The following is an 18,501-nucleotide window of genomic DNA, read 5'->3' on the forward strand; positions in this document are numbered from 1 at the left end:
GAGGAGTCCCATGACTCTGCGGAAGCAAGACCGAAGTTAGGGTTTCAAAACCCTTCAAATAATGGACCAAGGGCAAAATGATCATTCCAAACTGAAATAGGTGCCACTGTGCACATGGATAGACAATGAAAAATCAACAACTCTAGACTCAAGAATCTCTTGATTCGGAGTCCTGATGGCAAAGATATAAGATAGAACGAAACGACATTCTCCGATTAAGAGATACTACAACCCTATCTCACTAAAACGATCCTAACTTCTTCATTTCTAATCCAAATTGGTCATTTTTTAGTCTAACCTCAAGAGCTTGAGGTCAGCTTCCCAATGGTACCAACCACACACAGAAAATCCAACCGTAGTAAGAGTTATGACAGTTTTAGTGAGTTAGGGTTGTAGTATTTCTTAATCGGAGGACGTCGTTACGTTCTATCTTCATATCTTTGTCATCCGGACTCCGAATCAAGAGATTTTTAAGTCTAAAGTTGTTGATTTTTCGTTGTCTATCTAATGGTGTGCACGGTGGCACCCATTTCAGTTTAGAATGACCATTTTGCCCTCGGTCCATTCCTTGAAGAGTTTTGAAACCCTAGCTTCGGTCTTGTTTCCGCAGAGTCACGGGATTCCTCGGTAGGCCGTTCTTATTTCTTAGGGATGACGTACATATCCAAAGACTTGTTTTTATTTTACTTCTGCATTTTTGGATCCGTTTCGAGTTATCACATGATGCATTGGGTTTATAAAAATCTAGGGTCATCACACCTACACACCGAACGCCCATTTGGGAAATTTCATAAATATTATAAACACTTAAGATAATGCATCTAATTTTATTTATACACAATGGAAAATACAATAATGAAATTCAAAATAGCAAACCCCTTTGTGGCCCGGCGTTAGTTGCACCCCGCTCTCCGGTTTCGAACTTTCACACCTCTAATTTATGAAAAATAAAAATTATTATCGAAATAATATCCCTATAAATATAATTTAACTAATATAATATAATATTTATATTAAATCATCATTACTATGATATAATTATATTTGTATTAAAATATTCATGACAAAAATAACCCAAATATCAATCAAACCAAAAAGATTGAAAGAAAAATATATTTTCTATTTTCTATTGATTATTATATTTATAAAAAAAGTATTCAAGAAAATTATAAGAAATTACTATTTTATGATTTGAATAACATAAAACTTACTATAAAAAATGACATTATTATAAGTTCATAAAACTTTATTAAGAAATCAAAATTAAATTTTATGAAAAAATTAGGTAATTATAATATTTTTTTCAAAATTTTATTTTTTCCTTTTTTCTTTCTTGTCTGATAATTTCAATCTAACCAACCTTAACCTAAAAGAATAATCTCACACTTTAGAGGTCGTGGATAGAATTAGGGGTGGCAAAATTTGACACAATTCGTCAATACGACACGAGGGAAGTGGGTTTGGGTTGACCTTAAATGGGTTCGGGTCATAAACGAGTCGACACGATTAACCCGTTTACTTAATCGTGTCGTGTTTGGGTTAAGGAGTTCAACCTGTGTAAACCCATTTATACCTGTTTAACTATACGTGTCATAAAATTTTGTTTTATTTAAGTTCTAAAATAACTATTTAAACTTATATCTTATTATTTATTCTTTTGTAAATTAGAGATTATTTAGTAATTTGGTTGAATTGAAACTTATATTTTTCTAGTATTTATTATTCAATTGATTATTATTATTAATTTAAATAATATAATAATTTATTTTATTAAATGGGTTATATAGTAATAAATAGGTTGAATTAGTTTTGAGGGTTCTTGACACAATTATTAAATAGATCGTGAACTGTCTAGTATAATATGGTAATACCCTTAGATCGACACCCAACCCTTTTTTCCGCCGGAGTTGGTGCCAAAATAAGACCACTTTAAAAACAAGGGTAAATTAATTACACTTATTACTTTCAAATTTTTAAATATCTCACGTTTGAGATTTATTACTTTGTTAAGACTATAAAAAGTTAATTACATCATTATATAAAATAAATTTTTATATTTTTATAGTACCCTAAAAAAATAAAAATAAAAATTGTTCCTATCGCAGCCCTCTAGAGCCCTTTGTTCTCTCTCTTTGTCCTACTAGAGTCTTCTCTGTAACCTCCATCGCCCCCAAATCAAAACACAACGCCGAGACATGGCAGAGATCGAACCAAAGCGCGAACCCTCAGCAATGGCGAGCGGAGACCAAGAACCCAAGAAACCCAACCCTTTTTTCTCTCTCTTCCAGAAACCTCCCTTCTCGGACTTCTTTCCATTCAAGCGAGAGGCGACAGAGAAGAAGTCAGAGGCTTCCGTTTCGGAGAAACCAGCGACAACTGTGGTTGAGAAAGCGGAAGAGAGTAAGCGGGTCGCCGTGAAGTTTCCCGATACCCGGCCGGAGATTCCTCCTTTGAAACTCGAAGCTGAGGAGGGTGAACAGAACACCAACCCCGTGGTTCTGTGGCAGGTACTATGATCTGTTCATAAGTTCTAGTTAATTTTATTGGAATTGTCTCTTAATTTGCCATCGTCATCATGTGTGTTGAGGGTTATGTATTTATTGGTTTCTTGTTTGGATGTGTTTGGTTTTTGAGAAAATACGCGATGGTTTAAGGAATCAGATTTTGAATATTGGTCTTCTTTTTAATTAGTTTCTGCCGGCTAAAACAGAAAAAAATATGTGGCTTCTTGGATTTAAGACTCACAGAGTATTTGCTAATTTATGGCACAGTTTGGGTCTGGACTGGTTTGTCAAATTGAATCAGGTCAAAATTTGGCCAGAGTTTCAGAAATCTGTGGCGAAATTTGGTAGGGGAGCCGTGGCGCGATGAGGTTGCTCCATTGTGACCAGAATGTCACAGGGTTCGAAAGAAAGGAGACAACCTCTTCTCTTCATGCAAAGAGAATGCTGCATACGTCTGACCCTCCCATACCCCTTAATTGCGGGAGCCTCGTGCACTGGGTTTGCCCTAAGTTATGGTTGTATTAAGACCCATTTTAATTTTTATCTTTTTTGTTGAATTAGATGAAAAACTTGACAATTATGTTAAACTTAAAAAATTTGGCAGACAAACACTAAAAAGGAAAAGAATCAAGTTGTCTAAGTTCCTCAAATATGGACAAGTTTGAATTAATAGTATACTACTTTAAGTTTGCAATTAGGTCTTGCTATTCGTTGTACCTTGTGCAACTACAAAAAGCAGCTGTAAACATAACATTCAAAATGTGTTTATTTTCTCCGTCCCTCTTCCATCTATTTCTTAATGACTGTGCGAGGGTTTGGATCTCATTTTAGTCAATTGTATGAAGTTTTAATGGTTGTCATCCCTTTGGCTGGCTAAGCCAACTAACTTGTACATTTAGAGGGTTTAGTTTCATGGATGCTCGGGAGGCCATATTTGTAAATATATGGGCAATAATTTGAGATGCTTTGTATATCTGCAACTGATGTCAAATATTGATAAGTGGCACCATAGTAGTAGTTCCGGTGTGATAAAATTAATCATAGGATTTGCCACCTGAAACACATGATTAATTTTTAGTGCTTCATAAACTTTTCATGTGCCTAATTTCAAGATGGGAATACAATTTTGCTCTGCCAATTGTAGCTATGATTGATTTTTAGTGCTACATAAACTTTTTATGTGCCTAATTTCAAGATGGGAACGGGATTTTGCTCTGCCAGTTGTAGCTATCAAAAACGATATCTTTTTGGCCCTGTGTAGTTCTTTTGGCCTTCGCTCCCCTTTTGAGCGCTTCTATACAATTGTCTTACTTATAAATAAAAAAAAAACCATATCTTTTAAACCATCTTCCTAGGATTCTTGCTAGGGGTGCACAAAAGAACCGTGAGAACCGAGTCGGAACCAAAGCTTCGGTTCCGGTTCCGAATTTAGGAACCGTGGGCATACGGTTCCGGTTCCAGCCCGTGGGAACCGGTAAGAACCGAAACCGTATATATATATATATATATATATATATATATATATATATATATATATATTATATTTAATTTTATAATAAAGAGTAAACTGTAAAGAGTCAAAGAGACTTAGACGCGTGAAAAAAAAAAAAAAAAAAAAAAAAAAAAAAAAAAGCGTGAAAAACAATAAAACATACTTCTTTAATTTTTTTGCCCTAAATCTCTCACTCTCTTAGTCCTCGCCTCCTCTCAAATTCTCAATCTATCTTCTAAACAGATGAACCCTAAGCTAACCCTTGCCCCCTCTGACCTCTCATCGCCCTCGCCTGAGTCGCCTCCTCTCATCTCCTCAGTCCTCATCGCCCTCGCCTCCTCTCAAGTCTCATCTCAAGCTTCCTCGTCGATTCAGTCCTCATCGCCCTCGCCATCTCAGATTTCATCATTAATCGTCTCCGATCTCAGATTACTCGGTAAGTCCTTGATTGATCTGTCACATATGTTGGTTTCTAAACTATTTTTTCTATCTATTCCTTTTTAATATCACTCCCATCTCAGATTTCTCATCAGTCATTCATCCTCACTCCCATCCCAGATTTATGCAGCAGCAGGCCAGCAGCATAATACTTTTTTTCAGTTTATGTGGAAATGCACTAATAGTCTAATTCTGTAATTCAGTATTTTATTTTAGGAATTTAGTATTTAGAATTTCAAACTATCAGTTTTTTTATTTTGAAAGGTTATTCAGAATTTCAGATTTCAGTTTATTATTACCATGGGATGGGATGTAATATTATATAATTTATACTATCAGACTTAATTATCAGTTTTATTTTCTGTATTCTGTATTTATTTATATTTATATTTTTGATATTGTATTCTTAATTTCTGTTAAGTGTTAAGTAATGGAAGTTATGGAACACCATTGAGTTACAAGTTACAACATTTCAGTGTTAAGTGTTGTATTCAGGGAACATTTCAGTGTTAAAGTGTTGTATTCTGTTAAGTGTTGTATGCAGGGAACATTTCTGTAACAAAAAAACCAAACAGTTAACGGTTCTCATGGAACCGAACCGGTTCTATGGTTCGGTTCCATACTATACGGTTCCGGTTCTGGTTCCATTTTTAAGGAACCGTTGTGAACGGTTCTGGTTCCGACTGGAACCGTAAGGAACCGAACCGTGTGCACCCCTAATTCTTGCAATTCCCATTCTGTTCCTTTTTGCTCATTTTCTGCACCTTCAATTCAATTTGGTTCCTGTCTGTGCTCTTATTTGTTAGGATATATGATCATATCTAGCTTCAATTTGGTTTTGATCCATTTTATAGGTCTAGAAGTCTCGATTTCAATAATATATAACCATATTAGTTGACCAATAAACTCTTTTGAATGTGGATGATGGTTCCAAAAGGGATCGGATATAAATTATTTGAAAGCTGAATGAGTACTTTCCAAGGTGAATACCTCCTGTCACTTGGCATATCAAATTGTGAAAAGCTTAAAATTTGAGAAATCGTCTTTAATCGTCGTGACATCTAAGGGCCTCCCCTCCTCATTGTGGCACTTTTAGCCTAAATCAACTTATCCCTTCTCACCTACATAGGCTCTATTATATTTTTGTAACTGACATTCTTTGAGGAAAGACGAGTTAACTGAACTAGCAATTACTTAGATTCATCTTCTTATTAGTAGTAATAACTTGTATAACTTTACAAATATACAGGTACTTATTTTGCAAATTTTATTTATGTTTGGGGAGGTGTTTTGGTATGTTAATATATGTACTATTATTGATTTTATTAGTTTCTTGATTTATCACTTTCTTTCCCAAATCGATGAATTTATACACTACTAATAGGGGGTCATATTTCCTACCCGTTTATGCAGATAAAAACACATTAATTAATATTTTTATTTTTATTTATTTATTTTTTTTTCCCAGTAAATAAAACACATATTAATAGATTCAACAATTTCTGACTCATCTGGTAAACTGGTTTCTTATTTTAATATGAATTAGATAAAAAGAGTCGATCTTGAGATCCAAACAATTTTGAAATATCAGGACAAAAGTAATAAGTACTTGACGAGTTAATGCCATAAGTATTTTTTAAATAGTTTCTATAATTTCTTAATATAATAATTTCTTAAAATTAAAGATTTATGACAGATTGGATGGTTCATATAACGTTCACACAGTTTTATATGGATTGAGTTTTAGTTCTTGACCGGACAAAATACTTAATTGGCAAGTGGAATTCAAGTCATTTAGTGGCAAGAATTGGTTGATGTTTATAGGACTTTTCCTTCTATGTTTGTTTTGTGATCAAATTGTTTTTATCCTATCATAAACAATTATATGGACGGAAATTTATTTTGCATTATGATTTTGTTTTATTTTTTAAATTTAAATCTCATATAACTTTTAAAATGTAGTGACTTCAATTCTATTGAAGATTTGGGAAAATTTTGTAGTTTTGTACAACAAAAATTAGCTATAAGTTAATGCAGTGCATGGACTACAGAGGGGTTCTGAGAGAGAAGAAAAGAGAGGGAAGGGGAGGGAAGGGGTAGGGGAACTCATATTTCTTACCCGTTTATGCAGATAAAAACACATTAGTGTAGGTAAATAGATTCAACAATTTCCTCATCCGATAAACTGGTTTCTTATTTTAATATGAATACTGTGGTTTTTGACCCCTTTTAGATAAAAAGAGTCAAAATACTTTATTGGCAAGTGGAATTCAAGTCATTTTAAGTGCCAAGAATTGGTTGATGTTTACAAATAGGATTTTTCCTTCTATGTTTGTTTTGTGATCAATTGTTTTTATCCTATCATAAACAATTATATGGATGGAAATTTATTTTCCATTATGATTTTGTTTTATTTTTTAAATTTAAATCACATATAAATTTTAAAATGTAGTGACTTCGATTTGGGATTTTTTTTATAGTTTTATACAACAAAAATCAGCCACGAAATTAATTTCTTCCCCCTCCCTTTTCTCTTCTTCTCTCTCTCGGAACCCTCCTTAGTCCACGTGGCCGTGCACTGCATGAATTCACTGTTAAGTGTGTTTACTGTTTACGTTAATGCTGTTATCATTTTGATATATATATATATATTTTCCGTTTAAATTTTGTTGTTTGTAGTGCTTCTCCTATGAAATTCTGTTCGAATTTTCTGTGAAAAGTGTGCTTGATTTTTTTGTGCCCTTTTAAAATCAAAGCCTATGGTTCGACTGGAAGAAGCAAGAAACCTTAAGAAAGTGTCAGTGGAGATGCAATAGAGTATATAAAGCACATTAACCATCTGGATTTTGAGACTTCAGTTTTATAAATAAACTTATGTATGGATCTATAGCATTCGAAGAGTTGGAGATCATATTTATTTTTGATGAAATTTATGTCTGTGTGGTAGGAGGAAATAGTGGAAGAAAGGTAGAAAGAAGGGAAGCAAGGGGAAGTTTTCCCTTTTGGAAACACTAAATTTTCCTTTTATTTTCTTTGCTGTGTATACAAAAACTTAATTTAATCTATTTGGCTGCGGTGATTCTCAGGTATACGCTGTTGGAGGGTTCTTTATTTTGAAGTGGCTATGGGCGAGATGGAACGAGAGGAGGATAAACAAGAGGTCATCTGATGAAGAACCATCTCCGGACGACGACAATTAGCTTTCACTGCCTCGGAGATTCCTTCTTGTGTTGGATATGAGAGAGTTCTGGTAGTTGTGCAATGTATAAATTTGAATTTTCAGTTGGTGGATTACAGACCATATATATTTTCTTTTTCTTGATTAACAGTAAGTTTCAACAAGCACAGCTTTCTCTTTTGCCAATGCCTTTTTGTGGTTTAATTTTCACAGATTCTCCATTCCATGCTTTTAAAATTTTCAATCCTATGCTTCCAGTTGCATCTCCAGCTTTGCATTGATGAATTGTACATACAAACTAGGCATAAAATTTTAAGATTTATGTCATCTAGAGTCCAGCTGAAGAAGTAAGTTTTTTTGCTTCGTACATTAAGTTTGATTAGTTTTTAAGATCCAAATGGTTCAACGTATATAATCCCAGTACGATAAGAGGACTTCTGGGCTGTTAATTTTTTACCATCATAATATGATTTTTTTTTTTCTTTTTTTCCCTATAATATGATTACTAAATAACAAGTTACATTATTGAAGAACTTTAACAATATATATATATTTCTTAGTTAACTTTCACAATAATTAACATAAAAGAAATTTCACAAAGATGACGGAGACAAAGATAACAATCACTGCTCATCCTAATATTTTTTTGTAATTGGCGATTTCTCATCCTAATATTTTTTTGTAATTGGCGATTTCTCTTATGAAATAAGGACTGGTCAACTTAAAAGGGACCTCACCAAATGTCTTGTGGCCTATTAGTATTTCTTCTAAAATACTGACATGATTTGGAGAGAATCTAGTAAGCAACTGTTATTTTAATATAGTATTTGTTAGTATTAAAAAGAAATTCAATTAGAGTTAACTCCAAAATTGTAAAGGTATTAGATGAATTGAGGTTTTGAAAAATATTTTATTTTATTATAATTATTTTTTTTTTTCATTGTCAAGCAACACAAAATATAAAATTTTGATTTCAGTATCAAATAAAACGGCCTTTCCTTTTCTGAGCCTGCAAATCAAATCACATGTTTAAACTCTATAATTCTTTTTCCAAATAAATAAATAAATAAATAATGACTAGAATTAAAAGTCCACTAATGAATGAAAAACCAATAAAACAGTAATCAAACATGTGACTCCGTGGTCAAAACTAAAATACTAAAAAAAGCCAGTTTTGACGGAAGCGTCACGATCCGTAAGAACACGTGTTGCGAGAATTAACGGCAAAGCCAGTTCTGACGGAAGCGTTACGAAACTGTAACGACAGAGACAACACCGTCAACCTTTTAACACACAGTTTTGTTTTGTCTATGCTTCTTTCCGTCTTCTCTCTCCTCCCAACTCTCTCTCTCTACACTACACTCCCATGGCCTCATGCAACCAAGGCTTCCCTCTCATCACCGAAGACGACGACGACAACTCTCACCGGCACCAGACCTTCGCCTCTCACTGCGCAACCGCCGATAAATTCACCGGCGCCGGTAACTCCGCCGAGTTCTACTCTCAGAATGCCGACGCCAACTCCTTCGCCGACGCAGGCGACGAATCCTCCGACCAGAATAGACCTGAAACCACCACTCGGAACGGCAAGAGAAATTCCAACCACCACAAGAAGCCCAAACATGGCGGTGCAGCCGCCGATTCCAGCGGCGAGTTCCGCGTCGATCACCGGAAGGATCGCGAGGAGTGGAGCGACTCAGCGATTGCGTTTCTTCTCGATGCATACACAGAGAAGTATTTGCAGTTGAATCGAAGTAATTTACGGGGGAGAGATTGGGAAGTGGTGGCCGAGATCGTGAATGAGAGGTGTGATACGCAAAAGTCTTGTAAGAGTATGGAACAGTGTAAGAACAAGATTGATAATTTGAAGAAGAGGTATAAAGTTGAGTTTCAGAGGATGAATGGCGGTGGCTTAATGGCTAGTAATTGGCCCTGGTTTAAGAAGATGGAGGTGATTGTGGGCAATTCAGTGTCAATAAAGAGTGTTTCTGATGAAGATAAGTCTGGTGGAGGAAACTCTGCTAGTGTGATTAGGCAATCAAAGAGGTATATCACTGTTTAAATACATGTTTATACTGCATAATTGTTATTATTCTTGTTTTCTTCTGTTGTATTTTTCATGTTTGAAGTCTTGGATTGCTATTTACCTGAAATGTATGACGCTCATTGCAATGTTTTTATGATCGAAGAACTCAATTCGTTGGTTTCTCTTGTTGAATATATTGTCTAATTGGCATTTTAAGGGAAATTGATGGTGGCATGAAAATCGTCATAAATATTTTTAAATTTAAAGAATGAGATTGTTTGGAGATGCAGAATGATTTTCTAGGCTTTGGAGATGTCCATCCTTGACCTTAAGAAAATTACTCTTTTTTTTAGTTTTTTATTATTCATCGAAAAAGTAGAGTTGATTTTTTTTTTTTTTATTTAGGGAAATTGGTTTTTTATGCTTTTTTATACTCCAATATACATCTGTTGCACCGTCTTTGTCTGCTTCAATTTAAATTTTATTTAAAAAAAAAAAAAAATTTTGAATTCCTGTTGTAATATGCACTGACAATTCTTAGCTGCTAATGGGTTAAGGTGAATATGTAAGGAAGTTGAAGGTGGAAATTTTGTGTGGCCATTAGGCATAAGCTGACTTAAAAGGATCAATGCAAAATTGCATCTTCACGTAATGAGAGGAGGGTATGTGAGACTGCTGGAAATTTTATCAACCCTGTACTCTATTGCTTGGTTTCCTCTAATTGACTGTGCATCATAGTGATTTAACTTCTTGGTGCTTCTATTGTCTAGTCTTGTAGCCTCATCAAGTTGTTGTTAATGTGCTTCTCTATTTATGAAATTGAAGGTCCTTTGAGGGTGTGGAAGCTCCAATTTGGATATTGAAACACTCTATATTTGGTTTCTTATTTTTTTTTTTGGGGTGAAAGGGCACATATGTACATCTGAAGAAGATAATGTTGATTTTTCGGACAGGGTTAGGATATGCGCTCCCCTTTGAGGCATTTTTTGTTTTTAATGAATTTTACTTTTAAAAAAATGTGCTTATAGATTTGTGTCTGAAATAGTCCTGTTCTTCCATGACTATGTGAATACGTTCCTGTATCCCTAGCTCTTTTATTCATGGCAGTTAATCAGATCGAAGAGAATTGTTGCAATCTTGAAATTTCAAGAATCTTTAATGCCCTAGGTTGGTGGTTTTAGCAACTCGTGATATAGAAGAATTTGAGGATCTCATGAAGCTGGTTATTTCTACATTATATCAGTAGCAATATTTGTCAGCTTAAAAGTGTACATTTTATACAAAGCAAAAATGAACTTACTATAAGCAATACATAACTTTGTAATGTTTACTTTTACTTTTCTATTTTGATTTTTTTGAAAAAGATAGTTACCAAGATGACAACTCTTGTACCACAAAATAAAAAGGACTTTCTGTGTAGTTGCCCTCTTCAAATCTGGATTGAAAAATCCAGTAACTGTAGATCCATATAGATTGTGCCCTATATTCATAAAAAAACTCCCTTTTAGTTTTGAATTTATTTATTTTCTTTATGCGATAGGAAACAAGAAGATTTTATTCAAATAATTGACAATGTATAAAGTTGAGCATGACATAAAACTGTGAAAGTGGAAACAAACTACCTCAAGTGAGGTTGCACCATCTTCGCCAAGAAATCGGCCTTACAATAGATCTCAGAAGAGAAAACTTATAAAAAAGAAAGAAAATAGATCAAAGAAGATAAAAAGATGCATAGCAACTAACACATTACAAGCTTGATCAAGTGATCACAATATCAAAGGATTTTTTTTTTTTTTTCTTTCCTGTCTACAAAGTTATCTTCTTTATTACCCTACCAATTTCCCTGCACCAAGGGATGGTTCATTGACAAAGGGACTTCTCTTAAAGACCTTCAGCTTAAGTCTCCACTTTAACAACATTTCCTTGACCAGCTGGCTTCAAATAGTTTAAAGAAAATTCTCCACCCATGATCTTAGAAAATGCCACCCTCTCTATTTGCCCCAAATTCCTAGGAATGCAACTGAAAGTTACACTTGGTAACTTCAATATGAGGATGTTTTCTGAAGGCCCAAGGACTTAGCCTCAGGCCGCAATCTAATTTTTGAATCATAAGAGGAACATCTTTAAAATCCTTGATAATCGAGGATTATGATGAAGCCAAAAGTCACGTTGCCCTACATACAAATCCTAATGTGTCTCCTACATGTCAAAGATCTGACGGTCTGATTCCGATGAAGTATGGAATTATCTGGTGTGATGCTATGAGTCAGAGACCTTTTTCTTTAATTGCTTTTTTAAGATCTCAGATGGTGATGTTCTTGATGTAATGCATTGCTACAAATTAATATAACTGCCTCCTGATGCGCCGAAATGGTTATCCAATAATCTTGCAGCACTTAGATAGAGACAGATGATTCTTTCCATTAAATGACAGATTTACCCTTATCCATGACTGATACTTAGATCAGACTCGCTCAAGTTCTAATCTGTCTGATTATTAAAAAGTTACTCTGCCTTTTAATTCATTATTAAAAGTTACTCTGTCTTTTAATTCATTTTATAGAATCATCAAATTTTATAAATAAAAAAAGTATAGTAGACTCGGTCTATGTTTCAATAAAATGAAAAGTAATACTTATTTGTAATCATTTCATCTCGTATATGATGTTGTGTTTGATGAGCTGTAAACCATGTATAAACACTTGTTTCGGCTGGAAGTACTGCTATTATTGAATTTTCCTCACCTTTTACTTTATAGTTGGACCTCATCATAATGGGACATCACAAAACATAAAATTTAGCTGTTAGACCTTGTTGATAGGATCACTTGCTTATGAGTAACTGTAACTAGCACTACATTGCATGATTATTATCATAACTTCTGGTGTCATCCTTTAATTTCTGGGCAGATATGCACCTGACAATGTTTCTGCCTTTGCAAACAGTAAATCCAAATCAATGCCAGCGCTAAAATGGCGGCGAGTAGTGTTCAAAATTAGTGGTGTTGCATTGTCCAGGAACAGTCAGAGTGTTGACCCAAAGGTGCAAGTTTATCTCGTTTGTAATAATTAGTATCTGTTCAGATCTGTCTTGATTAAGAATAAAGGGCTTGCATCAACTTAACATACTCTTTTGGCTCCCTGTAATGTAATCTATGTGCTGACTGAATCTTTCTATTGTTAGGTGGCTTTGCAGATTGCTAGAGAAATAGCAACAGCTTGCCGCGTTGGTGTTGAGGTATTTCCTAGATTCCCTTGTTTTTCTCACTTTGCTAGCCACTTCGTTAGCTTTCAAAGCATTGAGTTTCCTGATTTTTTTTTTTTTTAATGATTGCAAGATGCTTGTGAGATGTAGGTGGCTATTGTAGTTGGAGGTCGTAACTTCTTTTGTGGGGACTCATGGGTATCAGCTACTGGCCTAGATAGACCTACAGCATACCAAATTGGGTAATTTTCCTATTGACTGGCATATTGAGTTTTCCTCTACAAACTAACTTGCATTTTATCCAAATTAGCATTTGAATACTACCGTACCTTGATTATTCCTTTCCCAAATTTAGCCTTTTACCTCCATTTTTGCTCATTATATTCTGTCAAAGCAGCCAATTCCGTTTTGTTACCAAAAATGAAGTGCAGTTTTATTATGGGTATGTTATTAAAAAACTATGCCACTTTTGTTGACTGTATGTCTGAATCCTCTGCAAGAACTAGAATGAGATGGTAAGACCAGAAACCTAGCAATATAACACTTCGCTCAGAGATGATTCTTAGCATACTGTGTATGGTCCGCACCTGTTCATCCGTTTGTCAAGGAAGGGAAGGTCACATGCATACAGACATGATTATCAAGAATATGGGTTGTTGGGGCAGTCATGGTTTAGTGTCAACTGCGTCATTAGGTTATCATGCTACCCTTAGGTTGTGTCTTACTGCTGCCCTAGGTTGTGTGCATGTCTTTTCTTGAAATATCTCTTTATGCCATCGGTGTGGTCATAATTATTTGACTGACAAATTCTGGGACTTTATCAACATTTGCAATCATTTATTGAAATGTATCATTCAAATTCTGTCGAACAGACATGGAGATGTTGTATTTGCAAAATATATGCAAACTAAATAAGTCCAGGATAGAATGGAGATGTATTAGGGCAGTGACGGAGTCAAGAATTTATTTCAGGGGTACATTGAATATCGTAAAATAAAAATAAAAAATCCAACTAATATGGCAACTAAAAATTTAGCAAGACAGCACACCCAAAAATAGATGTGCAAGATTCAGACAGTATGTCACTGTTCTCAAAAAAATTCCAGTAAAGAAAAACTTAAAAACATAAAATACGGTCATTAAACTTGTAGAATTGCTTTAATAAATTTAAAGAAGAAGAAGAAGAAGAAGAAGAAGAGAGAGAGAGTATGCAAAGAGAGAGAAAAAAAATTGGAATTGCTTTAATTTATTTAAGGGGCACCTTGAATATAGTAAAAAAATTCCAACTAAAAATTTAGTAAGACAGCAAACCCAAAAATAGATGTGCAAGATTCAGACAGTATGTCACTGTTCTAAAAAAAAATCCTATAAAGAAAATAATTAAAAACATAAAATACGGTCATTAAATTTATAGAATTGCTTTAAAAAATTCAAAGAAGAAGAAGAAGAAGAAGAAGAGAGAGAGAGAGAGAGAGAGAGAGAGAGAGAGAGAGAAAAGAATAAGAATAGAGAAAACAAAAAAGTTACTGGACGTATATCATAAATGAGTGAAAGAAGAAGAAAATTTAATATGAGGAAAATAAATAAATAAATAAATAAAACAAAAGGAGGAGGAGGAGGAAAAACAATATTTAGAAAGTTGCATTGCATGGGTGACGGAGCGAGTGAAGGGTTTAGACAAGGAATTTCAATCATTAGAGGGATTTTTGGAAAGGGGGAATTTTTTGAGAGAAAATTTTACAAAATTATACACATAAAAGTAAAGAAATAAAATAAAATGAGGGGGCCAGCTCTATGCTGGCTCTGTGCCAGTAGGTAGTATTTTCCTGTAGCATTAATGCAAGTTTGTTCTTCTTTTCACTTTTTGGTTTTAGATTTTTTTTTTATTGGTCTGGTGAAGTACAGTGATTCAAGTAGCATTTTGAGGTACATGAAAAAAGTTCAAGAACTTGTGAATTTCAAGAGTTTATTTTGCAGTAGCGTTAACATTGGTTAATGAGCTTCCTTTGTATCAATTTATCTCATATAAGCTTTGAGTTCATAGTTCTGATGCAATCCATTGTGGCAACCATTATCAGAGCAATTAATTCTATAAAAAAATTACCACTTTTATGCTATATTTGGATCAATGTTAGGAAAACAAAGCTGTTGTTAACAGTGTCTAATTTTGTAATGACCGGTACTGTGTTATTGTGGAAGCAATTATATTATATATTGTTTAATGAAATTGCCTTATTTACTATGATAAAGTATAAAATGATTTTGTATTTATGCTGAAATTGTAACAATGAATGAAAAATGCAACAGATATTACTATTATTGTATCAGTTTTTGGTTGTCCTGGTTTATGCTCTTGAAGACATGATATCATCTATTTATGGTGATGTTATGATTTGTGCAGCATTGTTGTAAGTAGTGACTGAAACATCCAATGCATGAGTGACATTGTTCATGTTCAATGCATTGATGGTTTAGGAATCAGTTGACATTACCCAGTTATTTGCATAGCTTGGTTGCAAACATGAGTATGCAAAGTGGGTTGGCAAAAACTAGAAAAAGACTGAGGGAGAAAATGCATAAAATATACAACACATAAAAAATTAATACTATCATTTTCTTTCTTTTTCATCCTCCCTTTACTTTCCCCTCCCACTTATCCAAATTCAATGTAAAGGGCTTGGAAACCATGAAAGGTGCCCACATTAGAGTAGGAAAAGTAATGGCAGAAGCCAAGTGGAATGATTTAGAACTTTTTCTTTTTAGTTGGGTGCGTGTTTAAGGTGGTTTGGGTGATCTACCATTCTCTCAGGCTTAATACCCAGTTCATATCTGGGGCTAAGTTCACCTCGTGGTTTATGATCCCCCCACCCCTCACCCCACCATGGCAACTGCCATTGCATCTACTTCAGAAAAGAAAAGGGGAGCTTCACTTTGCTTTTTCCCACCTAGTCTAGAAAATTGACGTTATGCAGAAAATGCTTCTGTAAGAACCATGATGAAGACTTCTTTGTATGCTGATAATATGACAAATAAGTATGAAAGCCATCTCAGTCAAACAATCAAGAAAAGGAAAAAAAAAAAGAAAAAAAAAGGCCTTCTGTGTCTACTGTTACTATTTCATGGAAGTTAAGATCTATCTCCTTAGATGATTGTATATGTTAGTGAGATTCCTGTTTCCCTTGGAGTGGAATATTTAACTTATTTTGAACTTGGTTTCTTTTCTGACCATGCACTGTTGGTTTGTTGTCAGTATGATGGCAACAGTTATGAATTCTGTACTACTTCAATCAGCTTTAGAGAAATTAGGTTTTCAGACGCGTGTGCAAAGTGCATTTCCAATGCCAGAGGTTGCTGAACCATATAACAGGCTACGTGCTATCCGTCATCTTGAGAAAGGAAGAATTGTCATCTTCGGTGGCATTGGTGCTGGTGTTGGAAATCCACTCTTTACCACTGACACAGCAGCAGCTCTGAGAGCTTCTGAGAGTAATACCCTTTCCTTTTCTTGATTTATTGATTTTCATTTCTGGTTTAGATTATTCGAAAATTATAGTTGCTTGTGGATTTGAGGTATTTGCAATGGACTGATTGGTTTCTATAATTGAACGAGTATGGTATAGATTTACCTTTTTTAAACCTGAACTTTAAATTTCAACAAGATGCATGGATGAATTTGAGAACTCATATGGATGGACTTGGAACAAGATGATAGATGTTGTTTCAAATCCATGCCAAAAGACTTGAAGTTGAATAAGGATCCTAACAAAATATAAAGCCCATATGTGTCCAATCCAACTCCAATTCTTTTTATGTATTTGTAATTTTGAATTCAAATCCCTGAATTTAGATCGATTGCCCAATTTCACTTATATTTTATTCAACCCCCTACCCACCCCAGCTTACCATATATACCTCCTTCTGTACACTGAGTGCATATTGACCTGTATGGCTGGCCACTGATATATACCTTGTTTAATCTAAACATGAGCAGATGGCCAGAACTGTGCAGAAAGAATTCACAGACACTTGTCCCAAAAGATTGAAAATAAACCAAGTGTTCACAAATGTTTGGTTGTTTCTGATCATTGTATTTATATCTTCAGATTTTCTCCTGTTCTGCTGTTCTTTTTTATTTTATTTCGTTAAATTTTATATCTAACCATAACAAATGCACATTGCCTTTTCACTTTATTGTTTTTTCTTTCTTTTCTAAAGCTGGGACCCTTTTTCATAGCAAATCATGACACGGTTTTTTATTTTTATTTTTTATTTTACCTTCAGTTAATGCAGATGCTGTCCTCAAAGGTACAAATGTAAATGGCATCTATGATTGCCAATCTGTTGACAACAATGCAGTGCTAGATCACATGTCTTTCAGGGAGGTTGTTTCTAGGGGCATTACCTCTATGGACATGATGGCAATACAATACTGTCAAGAGAATGGAATTCCAGGTTGGCCATACTCTCCCTCCTTTTTTTTTCCGAGTCATCGTTTGTTTCAAAACCCCACATTCTTTTATAAAGTGTACGCTCTTCTTTTGCAGTTGTAGTCTTTAACCTGCTAGAGCCTGGCAACATTTCAAGAGCATTATGCGGAGACCAAGTTGGCACCTTGATTGATCAAGCAGGAAGGATCAGTTGACGTGTTCAGAACATACCAACACTTTAAACCCTGGTATGGAGTCCGTGGAATTGCCATTAGTGCATTCTCCAGAATATATCTTCAAGACAACGCAAGGTATCTTTCTTCAAAGGGGAAAAAGAAAAAGTAAAGAAAAAAGAGACACAGCCCAACAATATTTAGCAAGCTTTTGCATATAACATGGAGAGGCTTCTGTAATATAAATGAGAGGGTGGTAGAAGAACTTTCTTTTGTCCAGAGTCCTTAATTTATTAGCACATAGTCAATAAATGCTTAGCAACAAGAAGGAAGCTTCTTGTTGGGAGTTTTGGTGGCTTATGCTGTTATTTAATGTTTACTCAGCCTGTAAATTCTTCTGCCGATGCCTTTTTTTTTAATGTTATTGGCAGGGGGAAAAACAAATTTTTAGAAATGTGATGCACAATGCATTTGACGAAAAATGTTTATTGGAAATAAGGGAACTGTCATGTATGTATATATGATGATACGATGCACCCTTCTTGCAAGAATGCGTTCTTATAGGAATCTGTCTGGTGCTTGAAGATAACATGCGGTATACAAGAGGTGGTGCTTTTGAAAGTTTTCGGCTTTCACTATGTCCTGTGAGATTTTGCATCTCTATGGTCTTTGGTTTTTACTGTTTTTGCATTCAGAACTGCTGTCCACACCAATTCTTCATGGACGATTGTATCATGATATAAAACTTTTCATCTTTCCCATTCGATTCAAAATGCATTTTTCATCCGTTTACAGAATCCACCATTTTTTCTAGCAAATGGAGCATCATTGAATGCCAAGTCCATCCCTTTGTTTGCTTTAGGCTTCTGCAACTTTTTTTCATGTAAGACGGTTAATAGCACGTGCTAACTACTGTTAAGTGACTCTTTCTGCTATGCTTAAGCTTCAATTTCCCTTTGAAGTGAGTCTCTTGAAATTTGATGTTTCTCCAATGAATTAAAGATTTGGCATTAGTTGTTTTAAGTGATTGTTCTCAAACGTGATCAAATATGAACAAGT

General features: G+C 34.6%; 2 protein-coding genes across 3 annotated transcripts; both read left to right on the forward strand.

Annotated features, from left to right (window-relative positions):
• The first annotated feature begins 2,090 nt into the window (after positions 1-2,090).
• On the forward strand, positions 2,091-7,798 carry LOC132271136 (uncharacterized). The gene is made up of 2 exons (XM_059772421.1): positions 2,091-2,507; positions 7,521-7,798. Exons 1-2 carry the CDS (start codon positions 2,196-2,198, stop codon positions 7,632-7,634), a joined length of 426 nt encoding a protein of 141 aa, XP_059628404.1. The 5' UTR covers positions 2,091-2,195; the 3' UTR covers positions 7,635-7,798.
• Positions 7,799-8,930: 1,132 nt separating this feature from the next.
• Positions 8,931-17,924, forward strand: LOC132271137 (uridylate kinase PUMPKIN, chloroplastic-like). Of its 2 annotated transcripts, none has more exons than XM_059772422.1 (7): positions 8,931-9,658; positions 12,548-12,680; positions 12,822-12,875; positions 12,993-13,084; positions 16,093-16,328; positions 17,124-17,294; positions 17,387-17,924. In XM_059772422.1, exons 1-7 carry the CDS (start codon positions 8,979-8,981, stop codon positions 17,482-17,484), a joined length of 1,464 nt encoding a protein of 487 aa, XP_059628405.1. In that variant the 5' UTR covers positions 8,931-8,978; the 3' UTR covers positions 17,485-17,924. The 2 variants fall into 2 exon arrangements, with proteins under 2 accessions (XP_059628405.1, XP_059628406.1); XM_059772423.1 differs by having other exon boundaries at positions 12,584-12,680.
• Positions 17,925-18,501: the final 577 nt, after the last annotated feature.

Source organism: Cornus florida, unplaced genomic scaffold (genome assembly GCF_030987335.1).
Source record: "Cornus florida cultivar Cherokee Brave unplaced genomic scaffold, ASM3098733v1 CherokeeBrave_3.0.0_Hap2_Chr08, whole genome shotgun sequence".
Lineage (NCBI taxonomy): Eukaryota > Viridiplantae > Streptophyta > Magnoliopsida > Cornales > Cornaceae > Cornus > Cornus florida.

What these genes read in the sequence shown, in the direction of transcription:
- LOC132271137 (XM_059772422.1), top strand. Translation starts at nt 8,979, where the DNA reads ATGGCCTCATGCAACCAAGGCTTCCCTCTCATCACCGAAGACGACGAC. An exon ending in AGCTCTGAGAGCTTCTGAGA is followed by an intron (nt 16,329 to 17,123) that starts GTAATACCCTTT and finishes TTTTACCTTCAG; the next exon opens with TTAATGCAGATGCTGTCCTC. An exon ending in TCAAGAGAATGGAATTCCAG is followed by an intron (nt 17,295 to 17,386) that starts GTTGGCCATACT and finishes CTTCTTTTGCAG; the next exon opens with TTGTAGTCTTTAACCTGCTA.
- LOC132271136 (XM_059772421.1), top strand. Translation starts at nt 2,196, where the DNA reads ATGGCAGAGATCGAACCAAAGCGCGAACCCTCAGCAATGGCGAGCGGA. An exon ending in ACCCCGTGGTTCTGTGGCAG is followed by an intron (nt 2,508 to 7,520) that starts GTACTATGATCT and finishes GGTGATTCTCAG; the next exon opens with GTATACGCTGTTGGAGGGTT.